At 43.9% G+C, this 18,244-nt stretch overlaps 1 protein-coding gene across 1 annotated transcript in view; it reads left to right on the top strand.

Annotated features, from left to right (window-relative positions):
* Nucleotides 1-18,244, top strand: part of SFXN5 (sideroflexin 5) — a 106,246-nt gene that overhangs the window by 9,398 nt on the left and 78,604 nt on the right. Inside the window, exons 3-4 of the mRNA XM_059817851.1 lie at nt 3,426-3,494; nt 15,313-15,390. Coding sequence (XP_059673834.1) covers nt 3,426-3,494; nt 15,313-15,390 — 147 coding nt within the window. The remainder of the gene's footprint in view (nt 1-3,425; nt 3,495-15,312; nt 15,391-18,244) is intronic.

Genomic DNA, 18,244 nt, shown 5'->3' with positions numbered 1-18,244 from the left:
TGGGTCTTGTTGCCTGCTTTAGGGGAGGGAGGATGGACTCGAGCTCGGGTCTCCCCGCCTGGTCTCCTTGGGCATCCCCGATGGTCAGGGACATTCCTGAGAACTGGCTTCTGCCTTGTGTTTCAGCCTAGAGAAGAAGGACGTCTGCCTTCACGTTGTCCTTTCTTTGAAGTAGCCATAGCAAGAGGGTAATTCCTTAATTTTTTTAAGAGAGGAGATGGAAGACGCAAGCACTGAAATAGTCCTGTCTGCCGGCAGACCAGCAGTTGGCCCTAGGTGACCTTGCACCATGAAGTGCCTTGTGGTATCTGAGAAAAGGATGCTTTGGCCATCGTCTCCTAGCAAGCCCATAGCACAGTGCCTGCTGCTTGTTCGTGCTAATTTTCTTGGTTCCTAGGCTAGCCTGTATATTCAGATTTTTTTTTTCCAGGTAGAAGGCTAGGAGGATAAAGCGATTTTGCTTCTCGGAGAAAGCCTTCAGAAAGCCCCTAGACTTTTTCATACAGATCTTTGAAGTTTCATGAGGCTGGAAAAGCACTTCTTCCCTTACTGGGTTGCAGCATTTCTGGTTGGTTTTGTGTGTATGTGTACTTAAAGATATGAATGTTGGCAATAACTATTTGAAGGAATGGTCAGCAGCTCTGCATGGTAGAATAGGCTTTTTTATTTTTAATTTGTTTTGCTCCATGGGAGCCTGAGTCAGGGCTGTTATTCTGACCCTGCTCGAATGGTCCTGCCCTTGCCCTGGGGCTTGTCTGACCACAGAAGGAACGGGTTCAGGCAACACCACCACCTGAAAACGAATCCCTCATTTAAGGATTAGACTTTTGGCACTCTTAGCTCCCCGATCAGACGGTTGCAGCATCGGGTGAGTGTCAGCGCTGGCACAAGGCAGGAGAGAAGGAGGGGACGTGGGAACGGGATTGCAGCAGGATGGGTTTGAGCTGCTGAAACGTGTCCTTGGCTGGGCGGTGCTGAGGTGCATCAGGCAAGGATCAGAGCAGGAGACCAGCATTGTACCTGAGCCAAACGAACAACGACCCTGGGCTACGGGACCGGCTTCCTGAGAGCCTCTGCAGCTTTGCAGATTTAAGTCTGTACTTCTAAAATAACATTTACATCATGCACATTTGAACTTCTGGTCTCATTCCCCCTTCCTTGTACTGTCACTGACACCAGTGTAAAATACTGATGTCCTATTTAATTCTATTTAATATTGTTTTTCTCACCGTGAAATGCATATCACAACGATGAAGGCAGGGGAGAAGTCGAGACCACTTAAATTTAACCCCCCCCCTTCTGTTCTTGTTTTAAACCATGTACTTAAAACTGCTCCGGATTCTCTTACTGCTGTTCGGCGTTGAGCAAGTGCAGAAGGATGGGCAGTGGGAGAGGGACGATGGTACGTGGGAGCGCTCAGGATGTGGGAGCGCTCAGGATAACGTGACGAGGGACCAAGTGAGTCATGCGTTAGTCATGTCACTCCCTGCACCACTGGCAAGCATCGGGCAGTAGCGATGTGGAGGACAGTGGCATCTGCAGACATCTTTATATTGAAAATAAAAGTAAGGCAGCAAAATGTCAAGCTTGCAAAAGCTAGAAAGTACCAGAATTACTGTTAATTAAATCAATGCTAATTAAAAACCACTGGGCTTTTTTTCTGAAGTTATGTGAAGCTATTTTGTTTAGTTGGGGGGTTTTCTTTAGTGCAGAGCATGGCAAAACAACAGCAGAGAGGTTTGTAAGCAGCTGAGAACAGGGTGTTGCAACATGAGGTAGTGGACAGCAGTGTTGCTGGAAGCTGCCATTAGAGAGGGATTTCTGCCTGAATAAGTGTGCAGTATTATTGGTATTTCTCTGTGCTCGATAGATTCGGTAGAGAGGAACCAGCATGTTTCATAAAATTATGCCAGGCTGTGACTAAATGCCATTCTCACTGCTCTATCCATATTCCACTCCTTTATTTATAGCATGCTTCTGCATTACAAACCCAAAGAGAGATTTGCCAGCACATGGCTGGAGAGCATCCGGGGAAACGGGTCCCAATATTCAAGAGCACCTGGAGGTCTGTGACCTATGTCCTTCCTGCATCCGCAATGGGCTGCAAATTCCTGGTGCAAATTCTGCTGGGGAGAAGCCACGGGAGAGAGAGCAGCCGCTGGACCGGGCTGGCCCGTGTCCGTTTGGCCTTGCCGATGTCTGGATGAGCATTTAGGCAGCGCTGGCACTCACAGCCTACATCTGCATCCCGGTGAAAGAATCCAGACTGATGTTTGAGTGATGATGTACATGTATCCTGAGTGCTCTTCATAGATCAATATTTCATGGTCCGGTGCTTTGGGCTTGCCTGAATTCAATCTTTATTTATTTATTTATTTCTAAATACTGGATCAAAACTGTTCTCCTTTCCTTTGGAGCTGCCCAGGATCTTTCCAGCCTATTTCACAGATGCTTTTCCCTTTCTTTCAAACTCTGTTTCCAGTTCTCTGGATCCCTTTCTCATCCTTCAGACACTTTTGCTGCTCCCGACGAAGGCATCTTCACCAGCATTTGCACAGCGTTATCCCTATGTGTGCACATCTAGATTGGATTTTTCCAAATGTGCCACTAAGAACAAGCCCAAGCTATAAAGTTATGGTTTCTTTTACATATGTTAAGGTTCACAGACCACCTTCTGCTCTGTGTTTGCGTAGGGACCGGCACAATGAAACCCAGCTCTAGTTTAGTGCCTGGATAATTCTGCAGAGAATGTAAGACATAAAACTGGGTTTATACTTAGTCTTGTCTTTTACCTTTCTCATTCTTCCCATCAAGGAGAAAACTACTTGCTCCTTTGTTGAGACTTTAAACTCTTTTTAGAGCATTAGAAACTATAATTTCACATAACTTTTTTTACAGCAGTGTACAGGTGGAGGAGTTTCTTCACGCTGGTCTCTCCCCAAAATCAGGCACCGTGTGGTGCTGCTGGACCCGTGAGATGGGCGCTAGCGGGGATGAGGACAAGCAGCATGGGGACCGTGTTAAAGACATTGCAGGGCGGGAATTCCTTTGGCAGCATTGCTCGGTGTGGGAGGTCTGGAGCTGCACGTCGGGTTTTTGTGGCCTGAGACATCTCCCAGGAGTCCCATAGGGAGGGTTAAGCAGGGAGTATGTCTTTTTTTGGGAAAAAGTAAAGGCTGTTTTAGCAGCTTGATAGTATCCCTTTATTAAAGCATCTATATTGGTATCCTGTTAACAGCAACGCTGCTATTAGCAGGGTCCACGTCCTCATCTTTTCCTTTCAGACTTCCTATCACAAATTACCAGTGAATAGCTTCTATACTGTTTCTTAGTTCTGCAGAGGAAATAAAACCTTTCTCTGCAGCAGGTGAAAGGCAATTTCTAACTGAACACGTTTTGTTTTGTTTTTTTTTCCTGTCTTCCAGACTTCATTTTATGGCAGATTCAGGCACTTCTTGGACATCATTGATCCGCGCACTCTCTTTGTTACTGAGGTAATGTATACGCGCTTTGTTTTCTGAAAGTACTGTTTATTAGACAGGTTTAGATTGAAAACAATTTCTTCTGTGAACAGCAGAAGTAACGAAGCCAGGTTTCCAGTGGATTTGTGTCTCACAGTTGATTGATTGCCCAACTGAGCTCTGTTAAATCCATAGCAGAAACTTGCTTTTTATTAGACATCAGGGCATCCACACCTGTCAGTCTTCCATCTCCCTCTAGTAGCTGGTGAGACCCTGAACTGGTTTCAGTCAAACTTGCCAGTGATGTAGTCTTCTCAGAAGGAAAATCCCTACAAGTCTTCATGGAAAAAAATGCAGGTGAGTAGATGAGAGAGCAAATATTAATGCTTTGTGGAGGAAATAAGCTGCAGCTTGAGCTGGGTGGGCTCACACCGCAGTTCTTCAGTGGCTGCACTCAAGAAGACCTTTTCTGAGCAAGGTGTTGTAGTTTTTCCTTAGTTATTACCCTGTTTGTAACAGGCTTTTGGGTTTCTGGCCAATTTATGTTTCATTTAGTGTTGTCCAGCATTACTCCATTTCCCTGCTTTCATAAAATATTGAGCTCATAGCTGTGGGAAATCCTTTAGAAGAAATATTTCTACTGGTGATCTTAAATTCTGCCTGTTGGCCAGAAAACTTGGTGTTTTGCTTTCAGTGAAGGGCAGCTGCCTTTTCCTTTCCTGTTTCTTTTTTCTTTTTTTTTGAGGTGGAGTAGCATAAGATGAAAATACATGTGCAAACAATTCTGAAAACACAGGGAGCCGAAGTGGTCACTGTAGCTAGTGGTGAACTGAGTCCACACTGTGGTGGTGGGGCAGGGGGGGAAAGACCCGATGCAACTTTAAATAATCTTTTCCTTTTAAATCAACTAGCTTTTTTCAAAAACATAAGGCTAAGATGTATCGTGTCATTCATTTTGAGTACCTTTTGGATGTGTGCCCAAGAGAACCGCAGACAATAAAGCAGCTGTTCTTACACCATTGCACTGAAGATTATACTTTCCCTTGTAAAAGCACAGGTTCAGATCGAGCCTGAGATCAATTTTCAAAAGTCACCAACCTCGACCTGGAGCTCAGCCTGGGGAGGTAATCTGCTAACAGGAGAACGTCGCAATTCCAAAAAGACTGTTAGCCATCACTGTGTCATGATAAAAGGGAATGAAAATCACAATATTACCTGAGGATGCAGTGCACCTTGCAGATGCTAGAGCTGCTGTTTAAAGAGGACGTAAGCACGTATGCCAGAATAAAAACAATAGTACACATTAAAGGCTTGGTGCGCTCTTACCTTAGCAGAGATTTAGTGTTAAGTGCAACGCAATGCGTCTTGGAGTGTGTTTGGCAGCGTGGGGAATCCTGCAGTGTGCGTTTGTGGTGATGCAGAGGCTGTTGTATGTAGTTTGCGAGCTCTCTTTCTAGATTTTCATAATTTTGATTCTGAAATTCATAAATGGATGCAAAGGGCCTTCGCTACCTAACGATAATTTTTGGAGGGAAGGAGAGGATACTTCACATGCAAAAGGGAATGGGATGTGGAGAATGGAGACTGGCCATTTTTGTCACGCATTGAGAATGCTACTTAAACAACCAAAGACGGTAGGGAAATTGAGGCTCAGAAATGGATCCAGACAAACATTGAAACACCCCTCTCTCATGAGGCTAATTTGCCCTAGAAAGCTTTGCAGAGTTGGTATTTGGTAGGTTTCCATAAGTGTGTGCTTTCCAGCCTACCGCTCTGGGGCGTGATGTCTGGGACAGGATGTGCTCGGGATATTTGAGGGTGAACATGGCTCCTGGGCTCCAGGCAGCTGCACCAGGAGGTCCTGAGTTGAGGTCACTTGGAAGAGAACTTATTCTGGTAGGACAGAAGAAACAGGTGATTCTGCTGATCATTTTGGTGGATTTAGTTATGCCTCAGCTTGTTTTGTTTTCCTCTTTTTGGAGGAAAATCCTGTTGGGTGGAGATCATCCATCCAGTTCTGTTTAGTTAAAATTTCTCTTCCTTTGGGTATGTTTCCATGTTCTAACAATAATCCTCACCTTTCTCAAATCTCCATTTAAGCCTATAGTGTGTGTATATACATAGTTTATTTTTTTTAAGCTGGGTAACCCCCTGTGTATAATGCAAGACCAAACTATTGTTTTTTACACTGGCATTAATACAGAAAAAAGACAGAATTCTCAAACCTACTTCTTGTGTATCTCCAAAGTGGGGGTATATGAGTGAACTTGATTGAGTTAGTGATTCTGCTTTTTGCAGCTACAAAACAGGTTTAAGGAGAGTGCACTGTGGTTGCAGTTGGGATGGGGTAAGTACTTTCACACTATGGTTATGGTAGTATAATGAAACAATTTAAATTGAGCACTATAACTCAGTCTGGTTTCACTGTGTACCCAAAACCTGTAATTCTGCCTACCCATTTTGCTACCTCCAGCAACAAGCAGTTCTGGTTCCAGAACAGGTATTTTAGGTTCACTTTTCCCATCCTTTGTGAATTTCTTACTTTTGAAGGGCTGAATCTCTTCTGCTCTTGAGGGCAATTACCTTGGTTGTCATGCTCCATTGAATATAGAGGGTGTCTGGACTCTTGGGTAAGCATCTGTGAGTTGGGTACCTGCTCTGAACTTTGATGAGATGATCCCTCCTGCATGCTTTTCTGCCTTCCCGTTGTCCCCTTTTCAAGTTGTTAGAAGCCTTTTTTGAAGAGGTTGGTAAGGTTGGGGGTACAGAGTGGTCAGCTGGTGTAATTTAATTTTTCCAGACACCTTTTGACGAGTTTCTTCTAAGAAGGTGAGACCTAGGGGAAAAAAAGAGCAAAATCCGAGTGGCCCATTTTTATCCTGGAGACAGCTGTCAAGATCTGAGTGCTTCAAGCAGTTTTGGACCCCAAACTGAACCTCAACAAACGAGGGAGGTTTGGTGTCCTTCTGTGGGGTCTAATAAGCATAGGTCTGAACTTCATGGTCTTCAGGAATGGCGTGGTGGCTGTCCAAGGAAGGAAATGCCCTCTGTCCCTTTTCTTTGGGAGTTTGAATTATATGGTAGTGATGCTTCAGTAGACCTTCTGCTATGCATTTTGTGAAGTCTACATGAGCTCTCTTTCCCTAGAGAAGTCTCTTGGCAAAACAGGTATGAACACCTGGGGTCACGGGAAGCACTTCTCAGAGCACGAAAGCTGCTTTGTTGATTGACCTACTTGCTGTGCTCTCTCTATCTTGCGCTAAGACTTTGCATATACATGTAACTAAAGGCTGTTTGGTTTCATTTGATAATTTAGGTGGCAAATTAAGGTCTAGAAAGGGTTTGATGAGAAAGCAGCCGTTTACGGAGAGCTCCTTCCCACTGACAGATGGCTGCATCTTTCAGGCCTGGGGTTCTCGGGGAACAAATAAATTGCTGTTTGTCTTGGAGGAGCTCTCTAGCAAATGGGAAAAAAAAAAAAGTAGATAAATGAGTATCTAATGAGAATGGAGGTTAATCCCATGGAAAATGGTGGGAAATGTAATAATATTTTTTTTTCTACATCCTTTTTTTTAATTCCTGTGTGTTACATCATTGCATCCTACTAGTGGCTGTGTTTTGAGGCAGGATGAAGCGATCCCTCTGAGTGAGGGAAACCAAGCACAGTGATATCAAGTATAATTAGTCTCAGTGACAGTCCTCTCTTACTCATTTGTTTTTTCAATAAAGCAAATTCTTAACACAATTGAAAACTTCCTTGTCTTTTAGAGGTTCTTAAGCATTAATCCTCAAGGGATGCATACTGAGTACTGGATTATGTTGTAGCTGTACTTGGCAGTCTGTGAACTCTCAAAAAGAAAGCGTGTGCTTGTGCAAGGCAGGTGGTGGGGGCAGTTGGAAGCCAGTTGCTCCAGTTTTATCTCTAGTGGGTTCTGGTAGAATAGTTACCTATATCAAACTTACCTACCAATTTTACTTGTTTTCTGAGTGCATATGATATTGAAACAAGGCACCGACCTTGCCTCAATATTACATGTAACCTCTACAGAGGAGGTTTTCTTGTGTGCTAATTCATATAATTACTGGCTTTCTAATGAAATGATTTTTTTGGCACCTGCAACTTTGCCAACTTTTCCAATAAGCAGGAAATGTGTCATTTCAGAGGTCAAGCCCAACAAGTCTTGTCGCTGAGACCATGAGAAATCCCTCAGTGGGTGTAATGCCTATTTTCAAAATGTGTGAGGTTAAAATGATTGGAATAATACTTTTAATTGCTCTGTAATTAAGGTCCATCGGGAGAAGCAGTAGGGACCAGCAGATATTTTGATAAGGCTAACTTACCCATCTGACATTAGCCTGGACAGACTGTTAATGCTCTGTGGGAAGCTCTTCATGGAGAAAGCTGTGGATCTGACAGTGATTCAAAGCAAAAGTGAAATAAGAATTAAACTGAGCCCAGAGGGGCTGTGTGTTATCTGCTTTTGCTTTATCTCATTGTTCAAAGCATAAATCTGCAGAGCGCTGAGCATCTTGCATTCCCATATTTGGGTTTAAAATGGAAGCAGGATTAGATGTATGTTATTTATATGAACGATACCTTCTTACTCAGCAGATTGACTGTCTGTGTTTATTCAGTGTCACATCTGCTGGCTCTACTTGAACAAAAAGTTTCTGGCTCCTGTTGTCTGTCACTGTAGATCCAATACAATAGGGCCAGCTGGAGTCAAGTCTGCCGTATGTATTATCCGTAGAGTAGTGAGACAAAATCGGAAACTGTTGAGTTGCTGATGGCAGAGCACAGCTGGATTTCCGTATCCCATGTCGAATTTGTGGTGCCGGTGGCCAGAAGACTCTTGCTTTGGATCACATGCCATTAAGCCATCATTGGTCTGAACTGAAACCAGTGAAACTCGCAGACATGCAGCAGATCATCACTGGGCTAATGCAGCCTCCAAACCCCAATACAAGCCCTGTACGAGCAGAGTGAGATGCAAACTGTTCCAGTGTGCCTTGTCCCATCAGTGGCTTTTCTCTTAAAAGCCTCGAATGCAAAACTTGACTCTTTTTCTGTTGGTTCTGTAACAGTAATGTTGTAGTGCTACTGGCATAATGACTGTTATTATGGTCTCTATGTGCACATATGGGTTTCTGGAGGCAGCTCTAAGCCATGTGTAGGCATCAGTTGAGATCCAAGAGAAGACAAGGCACAGATCTTTCAGACACAAACAGTGTGCCCTTGAGCAAGGAGGACAAGGTGAAAAATCAGTACAAGAGCACCTCAAATCCTGTGTTCAGTTTTGAGCCCCTCACTACAAGAAGGGCATTGAGGTACTAGAGCATGTCCAGAGAAGGGCGACAAAGCTGGTGAGGGGTCTGGAGCACAAGTCTGATGAGGAGCGGCTGAGGGAGCTGGGGTTGTTCAGTCTGGAGAAGAGGAGGCTGAGGGGAGACCTCATCGCTCTCTACAACTACCTGAAAGGAGGTTGTAGAGAGGTGGGTGTTGGTCTTGTCTCCCAAGTGACAAGTGATAGGACAAGAGGAAATGGCCTCAAGTTGTGCCAGGGGAGGTTCAGGCTGGATATTAGGAAAAATGTCTTCACTGAGAGAGTGGTGAAGCATTGGAAGAGGCTGCCCAGGGAAGTGGTGGAGTCACCATCACTGGAGGTATTCAAGGAACGTGTGGACGTGGCACTGTGGGACATGGTTTAGTGGGCATGGTGGTGTTGGGTTGGTGGTTGGACTTGATGATCTTACAGGTCTTTTCCAACCTTAATGATTCTGTGATTCTGAGGTGTCTGATGCGTGTACATGCATGCAGTCATCTATGGAACCCAACACAGTTGTCCTCTATCCCGCCAGGGTGCTGGAGTGATGGCCGTGAGGGACTCAGGGTGCCAACAAAGGATTCCTGGAGGTGACCATCAGCTCAGTACGATGTGGACTACTGTCCTGCTGGCATCTCTGGTTTTGTTCTTTCTCCTCCTTTCTTCGGTGTGCCAAATTAAGCCCCTGATAACGTGATCTTTCCGCAACTCTTTCTACGAAGACTGAAACATTCTGCTGATGTAGTCCTGCAAGTGTACTCCAGGCAACGACCTTCCGAGTCAATGCCTGTTGGCCTGAGTCAGGGTAGAACAGGTTACGTTAGTTCTTTGCACTAAAACCTGTGGGTTAAATCTAAGCCGGTTCATTCAAACTGCATCAGGAACTGGTTTTTGGCCATGCAGCCAGCTGATGTGGCTTGTGCCATGCAGCTGAGCGCTCTTCCTCTCCAAAAGCCTGCCGGCAGCTGTCCTGGCCCATGGTAACTCCCAAACTGTGACCGGGAATCACTTGGCAGAGGGCTGGATGGTCTGAATCAAAACGATGCCAGATCATGCTGATGCAGGCTCGTGCCTGGGCCCCGACTTTAATAGCACAGCCATAACCATCAAACCCAGGCTCACGCATTGGTGGTAGCCCATTGCGTACCTCTCATGGGCTTAGTGAACTGAGCTGTGGTTCAATAAGCGGGTGTTTTCAGCTGTGTTCAGCATGAGGCAATGATTGAGCCTTGTCCCAAAGACTTCTTGTTGTTGGGTAGCGTTTCTCAGGTGGACGTGGCTTAGGCTGCTGTGGTGGAGCACTGAGTTCGTGCTTCGGAATTGCTGAGCGTGGTAGATTGCTGGCACTGCTTCTGGGCTTAAGTTTGTAAGAACATCCTCTGGGTGCAGATGGTCTGTCTAGCACCCTATTGTGAGAGCTGAGACCCCATCATCCACCACTAGAAGTGCCCTAGTTTTTATGAGAAAAGGGGTATGGAAGAAATTATACATACTAGTAAAAACTGTGGTTGCATTTTTTTAAGTGATACTGTAAAAACTCAAGTGACACTGCTTCCTACAGATAGCAGTAGAGAAATCGAGCAAAAATAAATATTGAAGCAGTAGCACAACCTTGTAGGCAGACCTCTTTTTTTCCCTGTTAAAATGGAAACTAAGTGTAATCTTAAACATTATCAACTATAATAGCAATGCTGTATCCTGCTAAAAGCCAGGGAGTGGAGCTGGTTGGCATTTGGAGCTGTGGCACGCTGTAAAATGATTTCCTAATTTTTTGGAGGCTCTGGTTAAAAGAGCGTGCTTGACTTTTCTAGAATGGATAAAAGGCAACCGTGTACTTTCACTAATGAAATTTTGAGGCTGTGGGTCGTTTGCCAGAACTACCTGAACACCTCCAAGCCATGTGAAAGGCGTCTTCTTAATGTGGTCCTTGCGTTTAACACTTTTGTTCTCTTTCTGTACCACTCTTTTGTCAACCTCGGGAACCATCAGCAGTGTTGGTCTAGGACTCTTTTCTTTGAGAAAGTTCCCTTCTCTCCCCATGGAGCTGAAAGAGGAAATTCATGAAGACTGCAATTTTAAAAGCAAAATCGGGCTTTTTTGTTTTCTGTTTGTTACCATACTAAACAAGATGGGATCTGGCCAGGGTTGTTATAGTAACTACTAAGATTTCCTCAAGAGAAGGAGGAAAAAAATAGAACACAGACCCATTCATCTATTACTTCCAGTTTTTCATTCAGAGTTACATGCTGTTCTGTGTAGATAATTTGCAAGACACACAGCGTAGGTAATTTCAGTGACAAAACCACATACCAATAATGAGCACAAATGGCTCTCCAGAATGTTGTGCTGGCACTCCTGGGTTATTTTCTAGCTTTGGAGGCAAGAAGGGTTGTCTTCCCTGGATCTGCAGTCATTAGTCATTCAGCTGTCTAGTTTTCACCTCTGGATTATTGGGCTATCTAAGATATTATACAATTATATTTTATTGATACTCATGCTAGGTAATAGCTTTTTCCTAATATGATATTTTTAAACAACCATGAGAGTGAAAGGGCAAGGAGCTGTCAAGAACAACTTCAAGAAGCCCAAGTCCTGTTGTGATCCTGTGTGATTACTTTTCGTCACAGGTTGGAAATGCCTGAAGCAGCCTAAAAATCCTATTTGTTTCTCATGCCTGCGGTGCTTCATAGTTTTCCAGTGATCAACCAACACTCTTAACTGGTCTTTCTTGTAGTTGGTCATTCCAGGTACAGAGCCCTACGGGTCTGGCAGAAATTTGAGCCTGCCCAGAAGAGCATGGCCACGCGTCCGTGCCATTGGATTTCATCCCATGTGCCTGTTTCTCAAGGTCAGCTTTTCTTCTGTATGACATCTTCAGCCCTTCTGGAGGAACAGTGCCGCATCACCAGAAAATGTCATCCTAATTCGTAACTCTTCCTTTTTGTCCAGTGTCAAGAGGACTTGGCTGAAATAATAAGGACTCATTTCCTAAAGAATGCAAGCTCCTTCCAGGAACGACTCACGTATTTGCTCTATCGCTTGCATATTATTTTTTATTAAGATAAGTTTAAATTTTAAGACAGATTTAGCATATGTGTATATATAGGGGAAGGGGGCTAAGAGTTAAGACAAATTTTTATTTCTATATACAGCTTGTTTGTTATGTCTTCTTGGATGGCAGTTTTGTTCAAGCAAGCAGCTGGAAGAGAAATCCACTGAAGATCACTAAATCCACAGAAACCTCATCAGCCTTGGCTGAAAGCAGTGGGAGGCTGGGAAGGTGCTTGGGGGAGACATTATTTCTGCTTGTCACCTTCTTCCTTTTCCCTGTGCACCTGCTTATGGCCACTGTTGGAGAAAGTTTGAGTTGGGTGGATGTTTTTTCTGAACCAGTAATGAAAGCTTTTATATATTAAGTCATTCTCTGATTTTGGGGGTAAGACACAGTGGTTTGCACAGCCAGCTTTTTAGGTGAACTGGGTGATTGCCTAGCTGTTACAGAAGGGGGGAAATTCTTGAACACGATCAATCATCTTTCCTCTTCAATACCCTTTGTAAAATCTGTAAAAACTGATTAATATAGTTTTCTGATCTTCCTAATTGCCCAATAAAATGGGAACAGAAGAGCAAAAGAAGGTGCTCGCACCTAGCACTAAAATATAGTCCAGTTTTGGCCTTGACCATCTTTCTTTGAGATCCTTCATCTTCTCAACATAGCCTAGTTCTCTTCGGGATGGGGAATGAACGCGCCAGCAGTCGAGGGTGATGCCAGAATCTAAGTCCCGTTGGGTAAGAGAAATCCAGAGCAGCTCTGGGAAGTCCCAGGCAAGTGGCTTAGCCGAGTGCGAGAAGGATGATCGGCAGCTCTTTCTGCAGGGCCATGTCGGGCATGGAGCATGGGACAGGCTGAGTCAGAGGGAGCCAATTTCAGCCCAACACAACAAGAAATAAGGCAGAAAACAGAAAATCTGTCACTTTTTACATGTGTGTAGCGACACAGGGCTGTGAGCTTCGGCTGGTAGCACTGACCTCGGCATTAGCACCCAACATGAACAAGCCCCATCTCTGAGCCCACATTTTGGCAAGAATACATTTTTTTTTTGCAGGGGTCCTTCCTAGCTGATGCTAAACCTCGTTTGGCGTCTTTGTGCAGACTCTCCACTTCTGCTGAGTAGCTGCTAATCAGTGCGAGAATCTATAAAATACCGGGACTGGAAATAATGTGGCGGTGATGATGTGAGCTCAGCCAGTGTAAAAATGGTCATGGATCCGATCCCAACCCGCTTGCTCTGCAAAGTGAAGGAATTGCCACTTTTCCATATGTCCTGTGTCTTGAATGTTTTAAGGACAATAGTCATTCATTAATTGCCGCTTTCAGGTTGGCGTAACTGCTGGTGCTTCCAAGGAAACAACAAAGTACTCTTTGATGTTTGCATGAAAGGGAGAAAAGTAGTTTCCCTGCAACCGATCCCATGGATGCGAGCTCGTAATGAGCTCGGGGACGCTCGCCTTATTTACAGGAGGGTTGTGAGAGCGGAGCTTGCAGTGACGACAAGGGGCCTTGACACGATTACGCTAAACCCACAGGGCTTTAGATGAGCCACCATCACACTACGTGTTATTTTAGATAAAATAGTCTGTATTTATGAAATGTCCTCCGGCACTAATATTGGAAAAGCTGCCAAAACAACAGAGCTAGTGCAGAAATGTCAAACCCAAGTCGACATTACTCATCTGGATGACAGATAACCTGCAGGAGGCTTTTGAAAATGTTTTGCTGAGTGATTTGTTTGGCTTCAGATATTTGGGAGCCATTACTCGGTGATCTGGTGCTTTCTCCAGGCTTGGATAAGCAGATTTAACCCCACTGAAGCTGCTCTTCATATTCTCACTTGTTCCTCTTTAGTTTGGACTAATCAAAGGATCTTTCTACCTGTCTACTTCTGCCCTGTGTTTTTTTTTATTTCAAGAAATATATATATGTTATATAAGAGTGTATGTATATGCTGTATATAATATAGTGTGTATATATATACATGCAGTATATATATATTTCTTGAAATTATTATATATATTGTTCTTGAAAGTATTATATGTATATATAAACTTTGACTGCTTCAACTGTAGAACACTTTTTTATATTTCTATATGTACGAATAACTGTTCTGGGAGTAAATTGCTGATTGTGACAGGCTGGTAGCATGGCTTAGTGCTCTTTTGATCCCTTGAACACATGAAATGTATTTATCCTTCTAATTTATCACAATGTGAAGAAGATCTTCATTTACACATGCAAGTATTTGAATTGCTAGTGATAGTCGGAGTCTAACTTTAACTGCACTGATGACTGACTTTGGTATTTTTAGAGAGAACATAACCGGTTGCGAAAACCCTGTCTGAACGAGTGTGTAACAGGCGCCGTAAAAAATCAGTACAGGTCAGCGGTTCAGCGTAGTGGCACTCTGAGATCTGTCTGAAGTATATGAAGTAAATAAATTAACTCAACTTGGACTTCAACGCACAGTTACAAAGCGGTGCTATAACGTCGCCTTGCGTGCCGCTAGATGCCATGGAGCTGCTCTTCTTTATATGGCTGTGCTGAGATCGGGCTAAAATGTGCTGCGTTGTAGCTTTTTAGTGGGCACTGAGTTCTTAGCAGTGATGCTTAGTATGTGCAGGCTTCTGCCTTGCTCTTTCCTTCAGCTATACCTCCCCAGTATGTGTACTGGGAGAGGGCGTGGGAGCAAAGTCAGATCTTCAATCAAAGCGGTTTCCCTGTAGACATCACTGGGAGATATTAATCTGAGAGTTGGCGTGGAGTGATACCAATGTCTTAGATGGGCATTCCGCATTGCACCGGAATGTATCCATTTTGTCTTAACCCGTTTTCTGCCTTTTAAGTGAGAACTCATTCATCTAGCTTTTTTTTTGATAGGACAAGGGCTAACGGCTTTTAACTGAAAGAGGGTAGATTTAGATGAGATATAAAGAAGAAATTATTCACCATGAGGGTGGTGAGGCAGTGGACCAGGTCGCCCAGAGAAGTTCTGGATGCCCCACCCCTGGAAGTGTTCAAGATCAGGTTGGACAGGGCTCTGAGCAACCTGGTCTAGTGGAAGGTGTCCCTGCCCATGGCAGGGGTGTTGGACTAGGTGATCTTTGAGGTCCCTTCCAACCCAAACCATTCTGTGATTTATCAGATCTCTGGTATCACACTGAAGACTCTCAAGTTTTTATGATGTCTTCTATAGATGCATTGCGAGGGGGAGTTTTTTGTATTTTCTCTTTTGTTTCTTCCTCTATACCACTTCTGTAGGCAGCAGGGCTGTGCCAAGCAGCAAAACAAGTCTCCGTGCATATATATATATATTTTTTTTTTTTTTTTAAATATCGTATGGGTAAAAGGACCCATCATAAGGTTTGCACGAAAGGAGGTATAATTCTATAACTTAAATTCATTGCCTTCAATAAAGCAATTCAGTGCAGGACGAGCATTGCAGACCACCACACTGCTGTTTTATTTGCAGAGTCGTCTGAAGGAAGCTGTGCAGTTGTTGGAGGATTACAAGCATGGGACTTTGCCCCCGGGAGTCACCAACAAAGAGGTAAGAGGAAAAAGCCTTTCGTTAAATTTCTACTTCTTCCTGCAGTCTAACGGAGGGAGGATGTGGTGGCGTTTTAGGCTGTGTCTACAGTCAAATGCACTACTGCAGGGCTTTTTTGGTATTTCTACTGGTAAAATCCCGTACCAGTGCTGTTCAGTTGATTGCTGACTTCTGCAATGTTACTTCTGGTCCTTTGCAGCTCTACTGCCAGTGTGTTACAGTGAATTTGGGTTGTTCTTGAGTTCCCACATTATAAATGTTGCTGAGCAGAAGTGATAGCGAGGGGCTTGCAATATAAGCATACAAGTTTTCTGTTTAGAATAAGTAGAAAGTTTGGGGTTTCTGACTTGCAGAGTTATTGATTATCTTTGCCCAACGCTATTGCTTTCCTTTCCCTTGCAAAGTGTGCTTGTGAAATTAAAAAAAAAAAAAGTAATTTTCTTTTTTTAGCTGAAGGAAACCTTGCTGTCAGTCCTGTGGGTTCTCATCTCAGCAACTGTCATGCATCAGCCCCCTGTCCTACGGTGTTCCTGTTGGTTATAATTGCCATTTCTTCACTGAAATAAATGTTGTTTGGACTACATATAATCCTCTGGATGTCCTCACGTTGTAGATGATACCATTTGTAGTGGTACTTTTTGCTGGATGATGTTCCTACTGTTGGGATGGAAGCTGAAGGAGGTTGTGGAAACTCCACTGATGTGAAGGTCTTAGCAGGATTTAGGCAGTTGCTGAGAAACGGGTCATTTTTGGTAGAACTGGATTCTGCTTTGGGATGGGCTGGGTGATCACTCCAGGACCCTGTCAGTCCTGTTTTCTGGACTTTTGTCTGATACTCATGTATATGAACACATAAAACTTGTGAAAGCAGAGATGAGTATTGCAGAGGGGCTAGACTGCTTTTTGAGCCTTTTACCTCCAAATTAGGAGCATGAAACAAAAATCACCGATTTTTTTTCTTCGGCGGTTATCTCAAACTCTTTTCCTTATCTGTCCGTGTGCGGACACCTGACCATAACACCAACACAGGGGCTTTTTTGCGGTGCGTGTTTGTGCATCTAGCACAAAAGACTTCAGTCCTATGTAATTTAATGTAATATAAAGAACAGCATCAATTGGTTGGGAGACCTGCTTCAGGAGCTATAAGAAGCAGCCGTGCCGAAGGACCAGTGCGCTTCCCAAGTAAGCAGTGATGGGAATGGTAGCGCACTCTTCTTCCACAGCCTGTAGGTCAAGTAACCCATTTTTTTTTTTCCTGTTCACCTGTGATAATTTCTTCTCGTGAAAGACAAGTATAGCAGGTAAATGAAGAAAATTGAGATTTGCATTCACTTTCGAAAGTGGCTACTTGTGTGGTAGGTGCTGTGTTGGGAAAGAGGCATGGCTTCAGCAAAAAATAAATGGGAAATACCCCCTCCCTGGGTGATGTGCACTACGAGGCATTGCTCTCCTGGTCTTTTGATGTCACTGCATTCTTTCAACCATAATTTGATGGTAAGAAAGAAGAAACCGGGGTTGAGGAAAGGAGAAAAGCAAAGAAAGATGCAGCAGCAGATGACTCGGTTCCCATCTGCCTTCAGGCAGATGAAATATGAGTCATTCGCTGTGGCAAACCACATAGACTTTTGACCTATGTTTTGGGTTTCTGTAGTGACAAACCTAGGCTATACCCAGAGTTCATTCAGAACTGCATTGAGAGAGAGCAAACAAAAGTATCGCGCTTCTTGTTTCCTTCCGTCATGACAATGTACGCAGGAGGTGAACCTTGTTATGCAAGTTGGAGGGTTTTAAGTGTAAAATAAAGGTATGGGGTGGAGGAGGAGAGAGAAAATGATGCCAGAAGTGCCTTTCCTAGAGAAATGTTAGCACGTCAGTGTAAAAACCAGTATTTTTTGTAGTAAAATCTTGACACTTTTCGCTTTGATCACAGTGTCAATTATGTTAGAGGGATTTATGTAGTTTTGTTGACTGTAGGATAAAGCAGCTCTCCCAGGAGGAGCTTGAGGTGAAATTGCAGCATGTACTTGTCATTGTATTTAACTATGCTTTGCTGCATTAATTAAACCAAACACAGGGAGAGGTGAGCAAGCCCTGCGTAGATCCCACCAAGGCTGTGAGACTTGAATGTTCACCCACGATACTGCAGCCCCTTTAGAAAGGGTAAAGATGGAAGGGACCTGAAAGAAGTTGACAATCAGTGCGCTCGGGCTGCAGCGGGACAGGAGCAACCACAATTATGAAGCAGCCGAAGCTGCCTTATTAACCTGGAGGAAGGATCCATGAAGCCAGCAGGTCCTTCTTCACTCCTGGAGTTGGCTGGTTGTAATGAAAGGGGAAGTTAAGCTAGCAAGGGTAAATTGGGCAATAAAAGCATCAAATGCTGTTTGGCACTCTTGTGATCCATCTGGGTGAAGCTGAATGGGAACTTCTGACTGGGTTAATTGGGAGCTTCCCAGTGTGGCATGGTGGGCCATGATGGTGATGTTCCTCGAGGGACACCTAAAAACTCTGAGTCCCTTTTGTCTGAATGCTCTTCTTCTCCCAAGTGTGCTCTTGAGTGGACTTGAATAAACTACTTGCCTGCGTATGGTTGCAGTGAAGCAGGTGAAAATCTTCAAAATGTGGTTGTCGATTATCTCTTGTGAGAGCATCATTATCGCCAAATGGGTGAATATCTTCATCGTCTCAAGCAGAGCCACCAATTTAGAAACGAGCGTCTCCTGTAGGAGGGCATTACTTTGCGGTTTTAAGCTGTGGCATTGAAAACGCAATTAGTCATTGCACACGTGGATGTTCTTAGGTGCTTTTCTCTTTGCATCAAAGGTGATCTTTGTAGTCTTTTATTGGCATTAGT

This window comes from Gavia stellata, chromosome 5, assembly GCF_030936135.1.
Source record: "Gavia stellata isolate bGavSte3 chromosome 5, bGavSte3.hap2, whole genome shotgun sequence".
NCBI classification, from domain to species: Eukaryota; Metazoa; Chordata; class Aves; order Gaviiformes; family Gaviidae; genus Gavia; species Gavia stellata.
The sequence above is the reverse complement of the archived record's forward strand: the minus strand, read 5'-3'. Positions and strand labels throughout refer to the sequence as shown.